The 18,783-nt window shown below is 34.3% G+C and overlaps 2 protein-coding genes across 4 annotated transcripts; one reads left to right on the plus strand and one right to left on the minus strand.

Moving 5' to 3' along the window:
* Positions 1 to 7,719: 7,719 nt before the first annotated feature.
* LOC132179308 (uncharacterized) lies at positions 7,720 to 13,951 on the minus strand. Of its 3 annotated transcripts, none has more exons than XM_059592030.1 (10): positions 13,398 to 13,951; positions 12,807 to 12,852; positions 12,635 to 12,713; positions 12,491 to 12,536; positions 12,294 to 12,392; positions 10,257 to 10,325; positions 10,084 to 10,177; positions 9,820 to 9,912; positions 9,566 to 9,720; positions 7,720 to 9,005 (listed from the first exon to the last, which is right to left on the minus strand). In XM_059592030.1, exons 1-10 carry the CDS (start codon positions 13,872 to 13,874, stop codon positions 7,995 to 7,997), a joined length of 2,169 nt encoding a protein of 722 aa, XP_059448013.1. In that variant the 5' UTR covers positions 13,875 to 13,951; the 3' UTR covers positions 7,720 to 7,994. The 3 variants fall into 3 exon arrangements, with proteins under 3 accessions (XP_059448013.1, XP_059448004.1, XP_059447997.1); XM_059592021.1 differs by having other exon boundaries at positions 7,720 to 8,719; positions 8,810 to 9,005; positions 9,820 to 10,177; XM_059592014.1 differs by having other exon boundaries at positions 9,820 to 10,177.
* A 2,311-nt stretch (positions 13,952 to 16,262) lies between these two features.
* On the plus strand, positions 16,263 to 18,721 carry LOC132187878 (uncharacterized). The gene is made up of 5 exons (XM_059602312.1): positions 16,263 to 16,531; positions 16,741 to 16,924; positions 17,538 to 17,744; positions 17,970 to 18,164; positions 18,358 to 18,721. The coding sequence occupies exons 1-5, from the start codon at positions 16,449 to 16,451 to the stop codon at positions 18,517 to 18,519; spliced, it is 831 nt and encodes a 276-aa protein (XP_059458295.1). The 5' UTR covers positions 16,263 to 16,448; the 3' UTR covers positions 18,520 to 18,721.
* Positions 18,722 to 18,783: the final 62 nt, after the last annotated feature.

Raw genomic sequence — 18,783 nt, forward strand, 5'->3', positions numbered from 1 at the left:
GAGGATATTTTTTCCAGGCCGACATAGATGGATTTTTTGTCCATTCCACAATAAAAAGATCAAAGTGTAGAGATATACGGGAATAGGGCCTTTTAAGTAGCAAGGAAATAAATCTCTCCATCTGGAATCTAAGGAAATTCAAGTAGAAATTTCCAAAGAAGAACCAAAGAGGCGTGGGCAATAGAAATTCAAGAGGAATAGGGTTTTGTTGGACCTTTTAAAGCACTCCTTGCACCCTCACTAAAATTAATTTTTGGTCATTTTGATGAGGCAATTTAATAAAAATGGCTTAAATCTCCACTTTTCAAACTCACTACTTTAACAAAAAAAAAAATTTCCAAGAGGTAATTCAATCGGCTGGAACCACGCTTATTAAAGCAGAGGTCACTAGTTCGAATCCTCCTCCCCCTCTTGTGCGGACATGTCAAAAAAAAAAAAAATAGTGAAGTGAACAGTATTCACAAAATATAAAAAGTATGGTTCACTCACCTGTTGATTAAACAACTCATTTTTCTTTCTTTTTTTTTTCCTAAGAATAAACAAATCTTTGAAAAATGATATTTAAATGGAATAGTAAAAGGAGATTGTTAAAATAGTGAGACTGCTGTGAATACTCTAAAAATGTGAGTTGTTAAAATAAGAAAAGTACACTTTGGGTTATTTTGGTGAGGCTACTAGAAATACTCTTATAAAAGGCCGCACAACACACCAGAAGGGAGAGTTGCCGGCGCCGAAGAGGAGAAGAGAGAGATTGCAAAGCTTTTATGCAAGGGATTTGTCCCTACAATTCAAGTTCTTTCTTTTTCATGTCTTTTTATTTATACATTGTTAAGTATTTTAATGTCATGAGTAGCTAAATCTCTAGTTAGGGCTAGAGATGAAGCCTAATATTTTTATTACGTGTTATTGAGACAATTGTTATTCTTCATAGATTAATGACTGAATATTGGAGATGCCTTTTAATTTGAGAATAATTTCATGTGACAAGTTTATTTTGACTCATTATGATTTTTGTTTATATCAAATACTTACTTTGTTTGATTTGTTATGATTCGAAAATATATCGAGTGCTTAATTGATTGTCACATTGTTATTAAATCCATGTTCAGTCTATTTTATATTTGATTGGTGCTTAATTCTTTTATCTTCCGATTAGGAGAATTAATTTTCTACCTAGTTGAGTTAAAAAATATATGTCTCAAGAATACGTAATATAATGCTAGGTAGATCCCCAAAGCCTTAGTGTTTTTCCCATTAATTTTATCAAATTCCACTTTTATTAATTTAGTTTAGTTCATTTAATTTAATTTGTAGTTTGCTTTAGTTATTTTTATCTTAATAGTTTACTGCTGCTTCATTTATTATGTTTAGTTTAATTGCATTGTTTACTTTTTATTTCTCAACAACTACATATTTATTGAACTAAATTAGGATTTATTTAGTTTTCCTACAATTATACAAGTTCATGTGGGTTCGACCTCGCACTTGAAAACCTATATTTCAAAACGATTCGTACACTTGCGAGTACATTTAAAATCTCACAACAATATGCCTATTGCAATTCGATTCAATAGTAATTTTAAAAGTCAGGTTAAAAAATGCGAGAATAAAAATATATGGAACATTTCTCATCACTTTTGAGTTCTTGCGGGCGACTCTTGTTTGGGAAGACAATTCTTCCCAACTCTTCTCAACTTTTTTTTGCCTTTTTAGTTGATTTGACACTACTAACACTCAATTCAACTCAAAAATTTAATATTTTATTCAAAATTATTGGGAGATAAAGCGGTTATGAAGTTTTTACTAATAGTACATTAATATACATAATTGAACACAACTCTAACCAAGAAGCCTAAACTAATAGGCTAAGGTCTACTTAGGTATATTAAACACTATTTTCTTTTATATTTCTCAATGTAGGATACAACACTCACAAGTGCATTCACAACAAAAATTTTATATTCTTCAAACAACTCAAACATAATCTTAACTCTTTTTTTCTTCAATATTCACAATTTTGAATTCAATTCAGTAGAATAAATAAATAAATAAAAGTCGCAAACCCAAACGAGCCCGCAGCAATTTTAGCAATTTCTGGTCCAAATTGTTAGAAAAGTCGGGAAAAAAATTATCTTTTCAAATAGGTGAGTCACATAGGGGTTTCTTTCTCTCATATTAGGCAACAAATTGATGAAGATACAAATCCTACCGATCCCTTCGTTTCAACTGTTTTATGGTCAAGTTTTTATTTTATTATTTAAAATTTTTAAATATGTGATAATTACAGCGACATATATAGATGAAATAAAATAAAATGGGTAATTATCTTTTGCCCCCATGAACTACAGTACCTTGACACTTTCTTCTCATAAACTACTAATTATGACACTTTCCTCTCATGAACTACCAACTATGACACCTGACCCCATCAAACTACCATCTTATGACAAAAAATCTCATTCTATTAGTCAAAAGGGTTAAAATTGACTGTCAACGGTTATGTGCAAGTCATGTGACATTTTAAATTTTTTTTCTTCCACTTTTGCCCTCATTTTTAAATGTTTTCATGTGTTGAATTAGGGTTTAGGAAGGTATAAGTGTCATTTTCTCGGTTTGAAGTGAGGGCAAAAGTGAAAAAAAAAAAATTAAAAATGACACATGACTTGTACATGACGTTGACTGTCAATTTTAACCCGTTTGACTGATAGAAATTGGCTTTTTGTCATAAGATAGTGGTTTGATAGGTTCAAGTGTTATAATTGATAATTCATATGAGAAAAATGCCAAAACACTATCATTCATATAGCAAAAATCTTTATCATAAAATTGTTTTTATAAAATTGATGGCTGTCCGTACCATTGGACCGCTGAATGTATTTGTCATGATCAATAGAACCTGCCAACTTTTGGTAGACCCAACAAAAGCTACAGTGTAACTAGCATTAATTGACAAGCACCAGTTCACCATTAGAGAAACTAGTGGCTATGTTTGCGAACAGGCCGGGCTGACACTCACTGTTTCAGCTACAGTATCAGCAGCAAAAATTGACTTTTTACTTTTTTTTTTTTTTTTTTTTTTTTTTAATAAAGCAAAATATTGGGGAGGCAGCTCACTTTGCTGAATAGTGGACGACCACACCATTTTTGGTTGCAGTGGTCGGAGCCACTGAAATGACTGGCAGTGGTTCAACACTTCATGGCCAAGGGTGGTCCTGCCACCCCTCGCCAAAAAAAAAATGACGGCCAAGAGGTTTGTATGGCCACCACCCCAAGGGGCTCTGTTTCGCCACCCAACACGGCTCTGCAGGCAGGGTGGCCACCACCCCTCAGCTCTCTTGGGGTGGTCCCACACCCCAAATGCACCTCCCAACTGCATTTTTTTTTTTTTTTTTTGGCCAAGGGGTGGTCCCACACCTCACATGGGGGTGGCTTGAACACCCCCCAGACGCAATAGTGGTTTCCCAGTTTCAATTTCTTTTGGTTAAAAAATGGGGTGGTCCTACTAATCTCTACATTTTGGCCATAAGATCGAACACAACCCTTCTCATTTTTCTTTTTTTTTTTTAATATTTGCTTTATTAAAAAAAAAAAAGGCAAAAAGTCAATTTTTGCTGCTGGCATTGTAGCTGGAACGGTTCCAGCTACAGTGCCGGCCCGGCCTGTTCGCAAACATAGCCAGTACTTTCAATATTCCTCACAAAGTCGCAACCACGTTTTTTGAAATTAGGATATTTTTAGTTTATTTAAACCAAAATATTACAGGAGTATTATTTTCCCTAAAAAAAAAATAAAAATAAAAATAAAAATACCTCTTAAATATAAGTAATTTAAGTAATTGAAAAGTATCCTCGTTTCCTAGCCATTTGAATTGAATAAAGTTTTTCTTTAATCTTGAATTTTCTTCAATTTAGGACACATTTTATAAATAAATAGATAAATAAAATTAGGACACGTGTCAATTTAATGAGTAATGCCCTATGCATCATATTTTTATCTTACAATTATTTTATAATATTTTATGTGACAGTACTCTAAACTAATTGTTGGGTTTTTTTTTTAACAATGATTAGTTGACGTCAATATTATGGGATAAAAATAGTATGTAGTATTAGACTTGCATACGACTGTTATACAACTATGATGATGTGACAGTGAAAATCAACATTTAGATCAACAAAAACTTGTAAAAAGAAAACAAAAAATCAATAGTTGATATTCATTGCCACATCATCATAGTTATATGACAGTCATATGAGAGTTTACTAAATATTATTTCTCAACTCTAATTTAATAAACCCAATTTGGAGAAAGAAAGAAAAAAAAAATTGTTCATTTGAATTTATTAATGCAACAACGCGTTATTGGCATATTAAAATGAGGTTGAAAATCTCAACTCATAAATTCGAAAGCTAGTGGTTTGACCCTCCCTTTCCTATCTAAGGTATGCACTTAAAAAAGTCAACAAAAATTAAAATAAAATGGATGGAAAAATTTAATAAGGAAATTATCTCTTCATCGATATAATAATCAAATGGGACGAAATGCTTCGTACAATGCCAACGATATAATTTGAAATATTCACAATTTAAATATTATTTATGACATATATAATAGCCTTTCGAACTATTATAAGACAATATGTATGAAAAGTCACCGTCTTAATCAGTTTCAGATGTACAACAAATTCTGATCCTCTACCAGATCCTTGATTCCCTGACTCTTTTTTTTTTTTTTTTTTTAATTTTTATCTCTGTTACTAGTGCCTTATCAATCGCAATCTCACTTGCTGCCTTTACAATAGTGACAATTATTCTTTATGCTTGATATTTCCTCCATTATCGGTTTATGATTTGCTTCTAAGAAATGAACTATAAGAAAACAAAAGATCGATCGAAAACCAATTCTATTATTCTTTAGGGTTCGTGAAAACAAAACCTAAGATAACAAATAAAACTTCATCACATCCCATATATCACTACTAAAAGCAGATCTAAAGATAATAAATTCTTATTTAAAAACAACGAAAATACAATAACAAAAACTCAACACACCCTCACCCGTTCCACGCTCCACCACTGGCCAGCCATGCGCCGCTAAAAAGCACCTTAAGGACCATTGACACACGCGCCCTAACCAATCTACAATGGATGCGGGAAAATTGAGGTAGAAAGGGGGAAAGAGAAAGGGGGCAGGGAGGAGGGAGTCGTAACTCCTTCCCCCCACGATTTGATACTATGTTGAAGTAACTTGATGGGTAAATCTAAAATACAGGAATAATAGTAGAAACAAAGAGAGAAAAGAGACAAATTATTATGGGTTGTTCGGTATTAGACACTTATATCTATCACTTTGAATAGTCTTAAAGGCTTCATTATGCCCTCATTAACTTAATTATTTACAATACATAAATCCTTATTTATGGTTGAATAAGTTGACGTATACAAGAAACCTAAATCAACTTATACAAGGAAATATAAATCTTATAAGAAATATAAATCCAATAATATAAAATTAGAATATATTACAACAAGAATATTCAAAACAATGATAGCTTTTCCCTCTCCACTTCACAAGTCTCCCTCCAACCTCCATAACATACGAAAGGTACACTTTTTCTCAAATTCAAAATAAAATCTTTACCTAAAATGACTCTTACTCCGAAAATTGGTGGCTGTCCATGCCTTGGACCGACAAATGTTTTTGTCCTAATTAAAATCCTGCCAACTTTATGTGTTCTTTAGACCCAACAAAAGTTATTGTGTAATTAGTAATGAACAACCGCCATCTCTCGCCCATCTCGTTTTAAATTTTATCATTAAATTTGTGGGATCTACAGATCTATTGATAAATTTTAAAACGGGCTATATGAAGATGAGTAGAGGATGAATTTGTATCATTTTTCTTACAAAAACTATTACTTTCAAAATTTCTTTCTCTTGCAACCATGTTTGCTGGCCATTTGAATTGAATAAAGTTTTTTATTTGAAACTAGGATTTTCTTCGATTTAGGACACATGTTAATCTAATGGCTAATGGTACGTACCATATTTTTAACAATGATTAATATGGACAGAAATTTCTTTCAAACTGGTTTGGAGAAAATATCCTCTAAACCATTTAAAATAGTTTCAAGTGTCTATAAACATTTAAAACATTAATCTAAGTTAGTAAACCGCTATTAATGACCTTAAGAATTTAATATACGCTTTAAGAGAAGTGTTAGGAAGTCAAACAAATGAACCCAGAAAAATTTTCAAACTGACGTGGCAATGGTTTTTAAATTAAAAAAATGCAATTATCTCTCCCTTATTTGCTACTCACGGTCTGCCACGTCAGTTTGAAAATTTTTCTGGGTCCATTTGCTTGGCTCTATAGCACTCTCCACGTTTTAAATGTTTATAGACACTTGATACTATTTTAAATGGGTTGGAAGATATTTTTTGCAGACTGATTTGAAGGAAATTTCTGTTCAATTAATATAATGGTTAGTTGAAAGTGTAGGGTATAAATGTGATATTACTCTAATTTAATGGACAAAGTAACCCAATTTAGAGAAAAATATTTTTTCATTAAAATTTATTAATGCAACAACGCGTTATTTGCATATTAAAATGAGGTTGAAAAATCTCATCTCATAAGTTCGTAAGCAAGTGGTTTGAATTGACCCCTCCTCCCTTTCCTATCTAATTAAGGAATGCACTTTAAAAAGTCTATAAAAATAAAAATAAAATGATAGAGTTTTCCTTATAGGAATTTCTTTCAACCAAGTCTATAAAAATGACATGTGTCATTTTAACATATGAAAAGCATATGCTTTTTTAATATCAGGGACAAAAGTGAAATAAATTTTATTAAAAACTCATGTGCATCTCACATGTTATTAAAAAAAAAAGACACATGTCATTTTTATAGAGTAGGTTGAAGGAAATTCCTTCATCCCTTCCACATACATTTTATTTTGGACAGAGTTTTCCTCCAAACTTGGGTTGGTGGAATTTCCTTCAACCTAGTCTATAAAAATTACATGTGTTTCTTTTTTTAATAATATGTAAGATGCACATGAGTTTTTAATAAAATTTATTTCAAATTTGCCTCTGATATTAAAAAAGTACATGATTGTCACATGTTAAAATGACTAACATGTCATTTTTATAGACTTGGTTGAAGGAAATCAAACTCAGTCCCCCTTAAAATCCCTTTTTGAATTCTCTTTTCCAAATGGAAAATTTTTAAAGGAGATGATACACGTTCTAATGAAATTTTTTTTATTGATCTTTTTATTCCCTATATTTTATTAAAATATGAGCAATATCTAAACAAACTCCAATTAGTCAATTCCCATGATACTTTATCATTTTCTCTCATTCATAATGTTCAACCAACCAAGGGAAGAAATACTTTTTTTTTTCTTTCCCTCAACTCTAACGTTCAACCTAGGCAAGAAATACTTTCCTTTTTTATTTTTGGGCAATTCTTCTCTCCTATTGCTTTTTAGAATATTCAAACAATGATAGCTTTTCCCACTCCATCTTCCAACCTCCTTAACATACAAAAAGGTCATTGACAAATTCATTTTTGTTTTCAGAGTCAACAAGTTTTTTAGTGGGACTTGGTTTTTTCGTGGCAGCAAACGTTTTTTGTTCTGGTTTGTGTCGCTGTCATGCATGTTGCAGTCCGAAGCAAATCATATGTTTGTTTATATAACAAAGGGTTACAATATAATATAAGGTAGAAATAAATTCTTGCTAAATATTGGTTTCCAATGTTACAAATGAAACCTTTTTTGCTTGTGAGCCTAAGAATCAGATTACATTAATCTGTACAACAAAAGTCTACTCTACTCTTCTACAATACAGTTAGGTGTGGCTCTAATCGGCTCCACATCAAAGAGACCCTATGCTGGTTTCATAAGCAGAAGCAACAAATCATAAACCCACCTTTCTATGGTTAACTTAATTAAAAGAGAAGAAGAAGAAAAAAAAACTCAATTATTCTCATAGCTGCAATGCTAAATCTGGCTGTGCTGAATCAACCCGGCTAGAACTAGGAGATCCTGGAGACTGAAATCTGACATTCAGGTCTGGTGGAACTGAATCTGGTTTCTGTTGGGGTGACAATCCAGAGTCCAGTCTCTGTTGTGGCGACATTCCTTGCCAAGACGGCCGTGGATGAAGCACTCTTATTTGGGCTGCCAGTGCCTCACTACCGGAGTTTGGCAACGGGCCGCCGGAATTATTTGAAGTTGAACTTTCCATAAACTTGGGGTCTTCTGAAGTAAGCTTGTTTGCGGTTGCCAGATGGACATAGTTAGTATTAGTCCTAGAGATTGTGTCATGCATCTGAGGCGACTGTAAGTTGAACCCAGAACTAGCAGGCCTGGCTGCTCCAATTAGTTTCCCCATTTGAGCCGCAATGTTAAACCCAATGGAACCATTAAATCCATTAATTCCAGGGTGAATTCCAGGGCGCTGATCAGTCTGAAAGGGAGGCCTTGGCTTGATTACACCAGTACTGCTATTCAATATATTAATCACAGTATGAGAATTCGCTCCTTCAGCAACGTCTGCCTTACCCGTGACAGGTTCAGGTGATTTATTCGTAGTGAAGGAAGATAAGGAGGTGGTAGAAGATGAAGGGAGATGCTTGCTTAGATGGCCACCCAAAGGTGAGTGAGTAGAAGGTATGTGCTTCTCAGACAAATTATTTCCTTCATGCATCTCTGATAAATTATCTCCCTTAGATTCAACAGTGCAAGGTGTAGCAGATGACTTTTCAACAACAGAAAATGGCTGCAATGGTGACAGCTGACCTGGTAACTTTGAAGGAAGTAGCAGTGGCCTCGGCGGTATGATATCATTTTCTCCAACCCATCCAGGGCCAAACTTAACGCCAGCAGCCAAAGATCTCTCTATCTTCTTAGAAGCAACTTTCCAAGCAACAGGTCCAAGATTTGCAGCAAAACGAGCAAGGCTCCTCCCATAACCATGCTCTGAATGAAGCCCTACCTGATTCATTTAAAAGGAAGTCAACTAACCAACAAAAATTAGGGTTTATGATTTTTAATAAAATTTTCAACCAAATACACTTCTGAGGAGTTTTGTACTAGTTGAGAAATGCTAAACATCTCAAAATTTTGTTCCAAAAGTTGGTTCCTAAATGATGTGTCAGCATCCCATGAGTTGATGACACATTTCCCAAAATAATAAATCTTATGAGATGGTGACACATCATTTGTGAACTAACTTTTAAAGAAAAAATTTAGGATGTGTAACACTTCCTGTAATAGTTAAGTAGTGATTCCTCAAAGGGAAAGATTAGAGGCCAAAACCTAAATGCCAACGGCTACATCTAATCATCTTTTCCATTGGCTATTGTTTTGTCAATTTAAAACTACAAAACACTAAAGGTCATTGCCATCTTGCAGAATCATTTGGTTTAGCTCATTCTAGAATTTGTTACAAAAATATTCACCATCATTAACAGGGATTTCATGCATGGCTTTGAGTAGCATCAGTTTCAATATCATAGAATTAATAAGAAAATTCAACATCAACGTGATACGTACAGCCAAAAGCTGCTTCCTCTCTCCATCAAAAGTAGTTAACACAGACGGCTCTCGCCCACCAACTGATGGATGGGATAGGTTATATGTCTTACGTCTGTTCTCATCAAGTACAAATTGTTTCTTCCCATGCTTTATTTGATTACCCTTCATGGAACCTGTAAAAATAAGTGGCGCAACCTCAGTATCCTAAAAGCTGGATTTAAGAAATCAAGCAGGAGAATTCATGTTAGCAAGCCAACGCTCAAGTTCCAAACCTGTAAATTCATCATTCCTCTCAAACTTGTTTTCAACCAACCAATTAGAATAAACATCATTATTGCGAGAACCATGGAGTCGTCCGGACGAATCTGCAAAAGCAGACTTGTCTGTAAGATGACTTCCTTTTCTCAGATCATAATTGGACCAGTTGGTGTTTTCTCCCCCAGTAGCAAGACCAGCATCAGCAGAAAACTCTGAACCAGCACGCTCTAAGGAAGGCCTGCCCAGTGATTTTTTCAAATTCTTGGTTGGTGGTCTACCTCTTCTCACTATTTTAGGTTCTGGTTCGTTATCATCACTATCCTGCCTCAGATTTTCAAAGTTCTTTTTTGCCAGCTCATGTATGGATCGTGCCTGGAAACAAAATAAAGTTTCAGAAAACACAAAAAGATTTAGTAATAATGGTAAGATAGGAGTTTAAAACAGACCATACCTGTCGAAAATATATGGTATCAGGCGCATTATACTGCATTGCGTTTGTACAGATTAAGAGAACATCTTTCTGCATAATAATAAAATCAAACTTTCATTCTCAGGATGTATATAGTTCAAGCATTCTTCCAAAATATGCATCATGAATTTCTTCTCAACTAATACAAAGTCTAGGGGCATCAGTAAAAGATTTTGCAGACTTAAATAAAACAGAACTGTAATGTATTATTTCTCAGAGCACTTTTATATGGAGATAAGCAAATTTCTTAGCAGACCATCCTAGCCCAAATATCAATAATAAAAAGCCTAAAGCATAAGAAATATATTAACAGAAGCTTAATAGATCTTGCCTTATACTACTAAAAAACGATTATTGAAAGATATATGATGCATATTCAAGGTCTACAACCCCGAATGCATTAACTGAAACGTGGTGGATGTTAGCAGACTGACTTTCAGAGAGTGATGACCCTCTCATTTATAATCCTCCAAGACACATCGACTATATCAAGAATAATCCTGATGCGTCTTGTTTTTATTTTTTATTTTTTATTTCCTGATCAATCTTGATGTCTCTTTGTGCTAGAATGCTAATCTGGCCCTATGAATCTCCTTCATACATTATAAATGAAAAAAAAAAATTTCCCATTTCCAGTGATACTACAATCTAATGAAAAGTGTGCAAGCAAATACTCCCATGCATAACAAAGAGCTTCTACTTCCTAAAGCAGATTGACAACAAAACTGATGAAACAAATGAAGAATCAACATTAAGTAGCCATGTGAAACATACGAAGAATCTACATTATGTAGCCAAGTTAACCACTGATTGACAACAATGGTAGAAACGGCTTGTTTTATGCTCCTCCAACTTCATTTGTCTCTCAGTTACCAAATAGGAGGCATTGAACGTATGGAAAAAAAAAAAAAAAAAAAAACTGTTCTAGTCTATACCCACGCTAAATACACTAGTGTAAAACAAAATAGTTACATATAATCATGTAAACTATTGGCTTGGCCTTTTTAATTAGACCCTGCATTTAATAAGTACACTTTTTTATGAATACATATAATACTTAATCTTAAATGTACAACTTAACTATTGGCTTGGCATTTTTAATTAGACCCTGCATTTAATAAGTACATTTTTTTATGAATACATATAATGCTTAATCTTAAATGTACAACTTTTTATTTTAATTCTTGAATTGGTAAACTTTTAACTGAGGACGAAACCCAACTAGCCCTTTACCACCTGAGTTAAGTTTAGAGGTATCTTTAATTTTAAAACTTAATAATGCGTAGTACAAACAAGGAAAAATTATGACCAACAGATCTTCGAGAGGCAAAACTCACTAGATGTTAAAAGCGCACTTTTTATAACAGCTAGACAGAGTTGAGTACAAAAACTTATACACACGTGAAGTTAAATATGATCAATTAGCATAAAGAACCAAGTTTAGCACACTTGAGCTCATTGGCGTGTAACCAGCTTTTCAGCTACAAAACTCACATATGGCAGATTCTTAAATGGTAATCTGGAATAGATCGTGTTCCAATAATTAAACCACATATTAGAGATTTGTATATACATATATGTGTCCAGTGCAAACAATTACACCATTGCAACAAAGGGAAAATACAACAATAACTTCTTTTTACAGAAGGTACAAAGCCTAACAGCTAATGACAAGATCTGTAATCTTAGAGAAGATCTGTAATCTTAGCAATACAGGACAAGTGCGGAACTTTAAACAAATAGAGCAGGGATACTAAGTAAATTCCAAAGTTGAATCCCGATAATAATCAGTCCTTCAAAGATGAAGTAAATTAGTTGTAAAACCCACTTGAATGCAACATATATGGCAGGCTAACCAAGTGGCAGCCATTCTAACCAAAAAGATGCTTGATACAAAACCTGACCAACAGGAAGCGAATTGAATAGTCTCTAGTCCGTAGAGAACCAAATGCCAATTGGAGCATCTGGAGTAAATTAGCAACCTAGAACGAAGATAAAACCACAAGAGCACAAACCAACCTCAAACTGTTCCAAGTCGGCATAAGCTCCACCAGTAAGTTTATTCCTCAGGGTTCCAAAATCCATTGGGTGCTGTATCACCTCATGGTAGTCCGGAAGCTGCATAAATAAAATAAATATCAGTATACAAATGAGAAACATATATACACACGTCCTAGAAGTTAATACAGCAGCAACTTTTTTTTTTAAGAACTAACCTCATTCGGGTCCACTGGCTCAGAAAACACACCATAAGTGTCCTTCCTGATATTAATAAATTCAAAACACACCTCAGCAAACTGAAAACCCAAAAGCTACATCAAAGTAATCAAAAATACAATCTGGGAAACTGTAAGACATACTTTTGAAGCCTGTCGATGATGAACAGTAACAGCTTTTTATCCGGTAAAGGCGTTGAGGGTCCCGAATCCAACTGACCCCCTGCACATAATCATACACATAATCACCAAATAAAAACAAAAAGAGCTCCTTTTTTCCTTTTCTAAGCAAATGGGTGTCAGATTATTAGCAAACCTTGGTGGGTGTTTGTGGGGTTTGCACCAGAGATCGACTTGTCGCCCTGCAAACAATAGAATCATAACGAGTGACGAAAACAAGAAGCAAACATATTTATTCTCCATAGTGGGCAATGAACGAGAACTCAAAGTAGCCGTGAAAAGGCAAAGTAGACTGGAATTCAAAGCACCAAAAAAGGGAAAATACAGTTACAAACTGTGAAAAACAATTATTAGATAAAGAAAAGACAAATTTACACTTTTTTATATCAGATTTGACAGTCGAATCATTATTAGGGTCGAGTAAATAAAGGCACAATTTAAATGCCTAGCAATCCCCAAAAAAACAACCACAATAAGAATTATAGACATACATAAAAATTCAATTCCACAGATTTGTCAAGTCAAACCCTTTTCAGTGAAATTCTAGAAGCCCGAGAAAAAGCTAAGTCCAAAGGGGTGCGAAATTCAAGGAGTTTTCAAATTACGTCAACTTATTATTCCGCCGAAAAAAATTAATTATCCAAATTAAACAAACCCCTCCCAAAATTTGGCGGGTTTCAGCCGCGAAAACCGTTTTCTCATACAAAATCACCGAGAAATTCGATACCTTTGCACCCTCCCCAAGCCCAGATCCATTCCCGATCGCATTGATCTTCCTCTTCTTGTTGCCATTCGACGCGGCCTCGTCCTCCTCGGCATTCGATTCGGAGCCTTGCGAATTGAGCGGCGATTTCTGGGAGGGCAATCGGAGCACCAGCTTCAGCTTCTTCTCGCGGCGCTTCCCGTCCAATTCGTCTTCTTCCTCGTCCTCCTCGTCCTCGTCCTCCTCATGTTGGATCTCGTCGGCGTCCGGGTTAGGGTTCCGGCGCGTGGATCGCCGCAGAGGAGTTGGACCCGAGGCAGGGACAGCAACAGCAACAGGGGCAGTTCGGTAATTAGAAGCTGAATGAGGGGCAGAGTTGTGCGTTCGCTTTTGCTGTTGTTGTTGTTGTTGCTCTTGTTCTCTGAGATTGCGCTTTTGGAGATCTAACAGAGACGGCCGTCCTTTCTTCTTCTTCTTCTTCCTCTCCACCACCTTACCCATCTCTCTCTCTCTCTCTCTCTCTCTCTCTGAGACTTCTCTCTCTCTCTCTGAGACTCTCTGACCAGAGTCGGACAAACCAACAGGGTGTTATTTTTTTTTTTTTTTTTTTTTAGTGAAAATATTATTTAGTAGGAAGGCGGCATGCGAGGCACGTGATGTTCGCACGGGTTTCCTTCCTTCGACACACGTGTTGAGTGAAAATAAATTCACAGAAATTTAGACGCCGTCGTTGGGATGGAAGAGTGGAGTGGGAGTAGGAGGAATCAAACCGTTTGTTACTTAACAGCTCTTCCTTCTTGTAGCACTCAAGTCAAGCTCGTGTTCACATTTGATGCTTCATTTGTAAACTAATTAATTTGAATTAAACCCAAAAAAGAAAGCAAACCACTCAAGCAAGAAAAACCGAAATAGGCTTGAAATTATTTTTGGGTAATATTTCATGATTAATTTTATAATACTGATGTGACAATTTTAACTTTTAAATTAAGACAGTCACATAAGAACGGTTAATATAGTTATGAAGAAAAAAAATATAATTTTTAACATTATTCTTAAACAATTAAAAACAATTTTTACATCTAAACCCTACCCTACCAACAAATAAATAACCAATTTTTGTTTTTTTTTTTTTCCTCTACTAATGACTAATTAAAAATTAATTAATATTGTTACATCAACATTATGTTGGACGCTATTTGCATATGTTTTTTGTAGATATCATAGTTTGTACAAAGATAGCTCTGTTTCTCAAATTTTTGCAATCATCTAATTAGGTATATTGTAAAGAGAGCATCTTTTATCTGGATACGGTGTAAAATTCATTTTTACACACTACACATCAGATAAAAATCACTTATCTTTAATTCAAATCAATTTCATAAACTTTTTCATTAATTCTAACCCAACGCCTACCACTAACCATCGAACCCTCACCCACTTCCTGTAGCCCTCAACACCGGAGTTTTCAAAACCAACTAAGATGGTGGATCCAATGATTTTATCAATGGATATGTTGTCTATGAGATATTTTGTCAAGAGAGTGAAATTATTTAGTGTGAAAGGTTATATTATTTTTTGGTGTTTTAAGCTGAGATGTCTCTTCCCTATTGAAAAGTGTAAAACACCCAGTTTATACCGTGACGTGATTGAAGTTATTCTCTATTGCAATTTCTTTATATATTTAAGGAACATTGATGTAATATTTAATTTGGATGGAGATTGCAAATTGAGTATTAATTTGAGTGAAACATATATTCTTTTTTTCAAACTAGTTTTTTAGTTTTAAGTGTGTATTGTGTTTGAGTTATTTATAAATATTCTTGTTTTCAAAAAAACATAAAACAAAAATTTTAACAAATGGAACATGTAAATGCTAAAAGCTATGAGATAAACTTGGTAGGCCCATGTATTAGAAATGGAAGATTATTATCCCGTCCAATTACAGCAATGATTGTAGAGGTTTATGATGGTTGCACCAAAATTTAAGCTTGTAGAAGTTTTTTGGTAGTGGGAGAGGGGGTCCATTTAGATTGTTGTCAGGGTTTGGTGGTAGTGGATCATGCTGACCAATATTTCATCTACATCTTATTTCTTCATTTAGATATTTTACATGCCTACAACTTAAAAAAAATTAAAAAAAAAAAAAAAAAAAAAAAAAAACGTTTTCGAAATGAGAAATATTAGGGCGGGTAGACTAACTCTTTTCTTATTCTCAAGTGAAATGAACTGGAGAATATTTAGTTAATTATATTTGAAGGGTATTTTTGTCTCATAAAAAAATAAAAAGATAAAAATACCCTTCAAATATAACAAATGAACGGGAGAGAATCTGTTCACTAAACTGATGTGTAGCTCATTTATTGATATTCTTTATATTTATTTTAATTAATTATTTTGGCTTTTTTTAATGAATGAATTACACATTAATTTAGTAAACTTTTGCTAGCACCCCTAGCATTTATCTTTAGAAATATTATTTAAGGCAAAGTTTGTAAAATTTTGTCTTAAATTCCAGCTTAGTATAATAGTATGTACTTAATAGGCTGAAAATCACGTATCATAAATTGAAATTTTTTTTTTTTTTTTTTCTATCTCTTTCTTGGTCATATGTAAGTTTATGTGTACTTTTATTTTCTTAGTGATTATTTTTTATATGTCTGCACAAAAAAAAAAAAAATAATAAATAAATAAATAAAAATTTGAATGAATAACTTCGACTTTATGATGCAAGGTCTTGGATTGATTGAATTATTTATGGGAGATTCTTAGTGCATTATTGATTAAAAATACTTATTCTATTATATATATATTTTTTATAAAATAGTCATTTCGTACCAAATATAACATTATGCTCAAAAAGGTCGTTGAATGGATCAAGCAAGAACAAAGAAATTTACAAATTTGGCCATGTAGTGACGTCGAAACATCAAGCTGGGAAACTTTACTGTCAGTGCCGTGGAATAACAAACGTCAGCAGAGGGATCGAAGAGGTTGATGGTCGCGTAGCACCCGGGAGAAAAAGAACCAAAATCTCTTGGCTCAAAAAGTTGTGATCTTTATGCCATCAAATTGACCATGTGCATTGCGGTGTTTCTATGGCGAGCTCATCCACTGTACCCATTCATTCTCATGCTTAACAGGGACGAGTATCACAGTCGGTAAGCCCGATTCTTCTTCTGGGTGTGTTTTTGTTTCTGATTGATTTTGTCTGTCTGCCATGGTTTCTGAGGTTGACGAGGTGCTATATTTTTTGGGTTTGTTCTGGTTTGGCTTTTGAAATCTAATTCTTCATCTGGGTTAGTTTTTGTTTGGATTAATTTTGCCTGTCTGATATGTTTTGGGGTTTGTTTTGGTTGGGGTTTTGAAGGTCTACAAGGCCATTGGGATGGTGGGAAGGTGATGAAATTTTGGGGGGCAGAGATGAAGTGGCAGGTGGGACATGGTTGGCTTGTAGCAGGGATGGACGGATGGCTTTCCTTACAAATGTCAGGGAAGTTCAGTCGCTCCCTGAGGCAAAGAGTAGAGGGGACCTCCTAGTTCGGTTCTTACAGGTGATCTTATTTTTGTTTTGATCAAATTCTGGCACCCACTCTATCTGTTTGATTTATGTTCTGTACCAGGGATTATAACGGTCTACGTATCATTTATGCATGTTGGCTCAACATTTGGGATAAGAGAATGTATAGATTGACATTGTTTTTGAAGGAAGTTGTTTGCTTTCAAATTGAGCCATTTATGATCTATAGTGTTGGAGTTTCATGTGTGATGGAATCTCTGTTAACTAGAGACAACAAAAACGGGTGCTTGATATAAGAAACCAAATCAAACTCAGAGGCTTAAGTTTTTGATTACTGATTCTTCAGGTATTTATATCTCCAACATACAATCCATAAATTGTTAAACAAAGAAATCGCATCTCATTTTCAAGAGCTGGAGGAAGCCATGCAATCTATCACACCTCTTTTCTTGTTGCTTAGATTAGTAGATTCCATGTGATTGATGAGACATGCTATATGGTTGTCGTTCTATGCACTTTAGGGGATGAGCCTTTTAAACCCAGTTCAATTGCGAACCAACTTTAGTTAGTTAGACTGGTTGCTTTTGTAAAGAACTTCTTTGGAGCCTTGCATTGAATGATTGTTTCGAGTTTTCATACTGTTGCAGAGCAAGAAGAGACCCATGGAGTTTGCCGAAGAAATGGTGAAGGAGGCAGATCAGTATAATGGGTTTAACCTGATATTAACTGATCTTTGTTCCAAAACCATGGTTTATGTAACTAATAGAGCAAAAGAAGGTAACAACCTTGTTACCGAAGTGGAATCTGGGATTCACGTGTTAACAAATGCAAGGCTAGACTCTCCATGGCCAAAGGTAAGCAGCTGTTAGGTTACACTCCTTTGTCTACATAATTGTAATCCGCTAACAAAAAATGAGAAAATCACAAATGCAATCTCACAATACACATATTTATTGACTGAAATGCAAATTCATTTAATTTAAAGTCTATAAGCTACTGGGTTTTTTCTTACATTTGTGGAAAGGTTCTTCATGATTTACTTACTCTCTTGCAAATTAGTCTCATCTTTATCTTTTCAGGCTCAACGACTGGGCGATAGTTTCAGAGAGCTATTGGATGAACATGGTGAAAAAGAGTTACCCATGAAAGAGATGGTTGAAAAGCTAATGATGGATACATTTAAAGACGATGAAAGCATGCTACCTCACATTTATCCTCCAGAACGGGAATACCACTTAAGTTCCATATTTGTTGAGACAGTCACTACTCCGATTGTAAGTCCAATTACTAGTCTGCCAATTCTTGTGTCCCACTTAAGAGTTAAATTTAATCTCCTCCTTTTATATCAAATAATATAAATCTTGAATAAAATTCACCCTTAAGAGAAGAGTGCATAAAAGCTTAATACACATAATTAATATTAGATAAGATTATCTTTTCCTGACAGGATTTCCTTTTATTGGATAGGGACGTTATGGCACTAGAAGCACTTCTGCAGTGTTTGTGAATGCAATTGGTGAAGTAGAGTTTTATGAGAGGCATCTGGAGAATGAACTGTGGAAAGAAGAGACTGTAACTTACCAGATAGAAGAGACTGATCAAGTGATTGGTGAAAATATGGCTAGCTAGTCCTATAAAATCTCTTCAACAGATCATCTGATTAAAGCTCAGGTCGATAATTTGCAAATACCAATGGAAGACACTTTTTGTAATTTGTTTGTTCATCAAGAGTAATGATAAAAGTAAAAGACTTTTGCCCCCTTTTAACATTACCCATTGGTTAATATTTTTTTGTTATGAGAAAAGAGAAGAAAAATGTTATTAAACATGAGTTATATATCTCTACTAAAACAGCACAGAAACAGTGAAGCAGAAGAACATACTAAAACATAC

Source organism: Corylus avellana, chromosome ca1, assembly GCF_901000735.1.
Source record: "Corylus avellana chromosome ca1, CavTom2PMs-1.0".
Classification (NCBI taxonomy): Eukaryota; Viridiplantae; Streptophyta; class Magnoliopsida; order Fagales; family Betulaceae; genus Corylus; species Corylus avellana.

Coding starts and splice junctions, on each gene's coding strand:
- LOC132179308 (XM_059592014.1), bottom strand. CDS start 13,874: ATGGGTAAGGTGGTGGAGAGGAAGAAGAAGAAGAAGAAAGGACGGCCG. Junction 12,393..12,490: donor AGCCAGTGGACCCGAATGAG/GTTAGTTCTTAA, acceptor TTATTTATGCAG/CTTCCGGACTACCATGAGGT. Junction 10,178..10,256: donor ATACCATATATTTTCGACAG/GTATGGTCTGTT, acceptor TTTTGTTTCCAG/GCACGATCCATACATGAGCT.
- LOC132187878 (XM_059602312.1), top strand. CDS start 16,449: ATGTGCATTGCGGTGTTTCTATGGCGAGCTCATCCACTGTACCCATTC. Junction 16,532..16,740: donor AGGGACGAGTATCACAGTCG/GTAAGCCCGATT, acceptor GGGGTTTTGAAG/GTCTACAAGGCCATTGGGAT. Junction 17,745..17,969: donor TAGACTCTCCATGGCCAAAG/GTAAGCAGCTGT, acceptor TTATCTTTTCAG/GCTCAACGACTGGGCGATAG.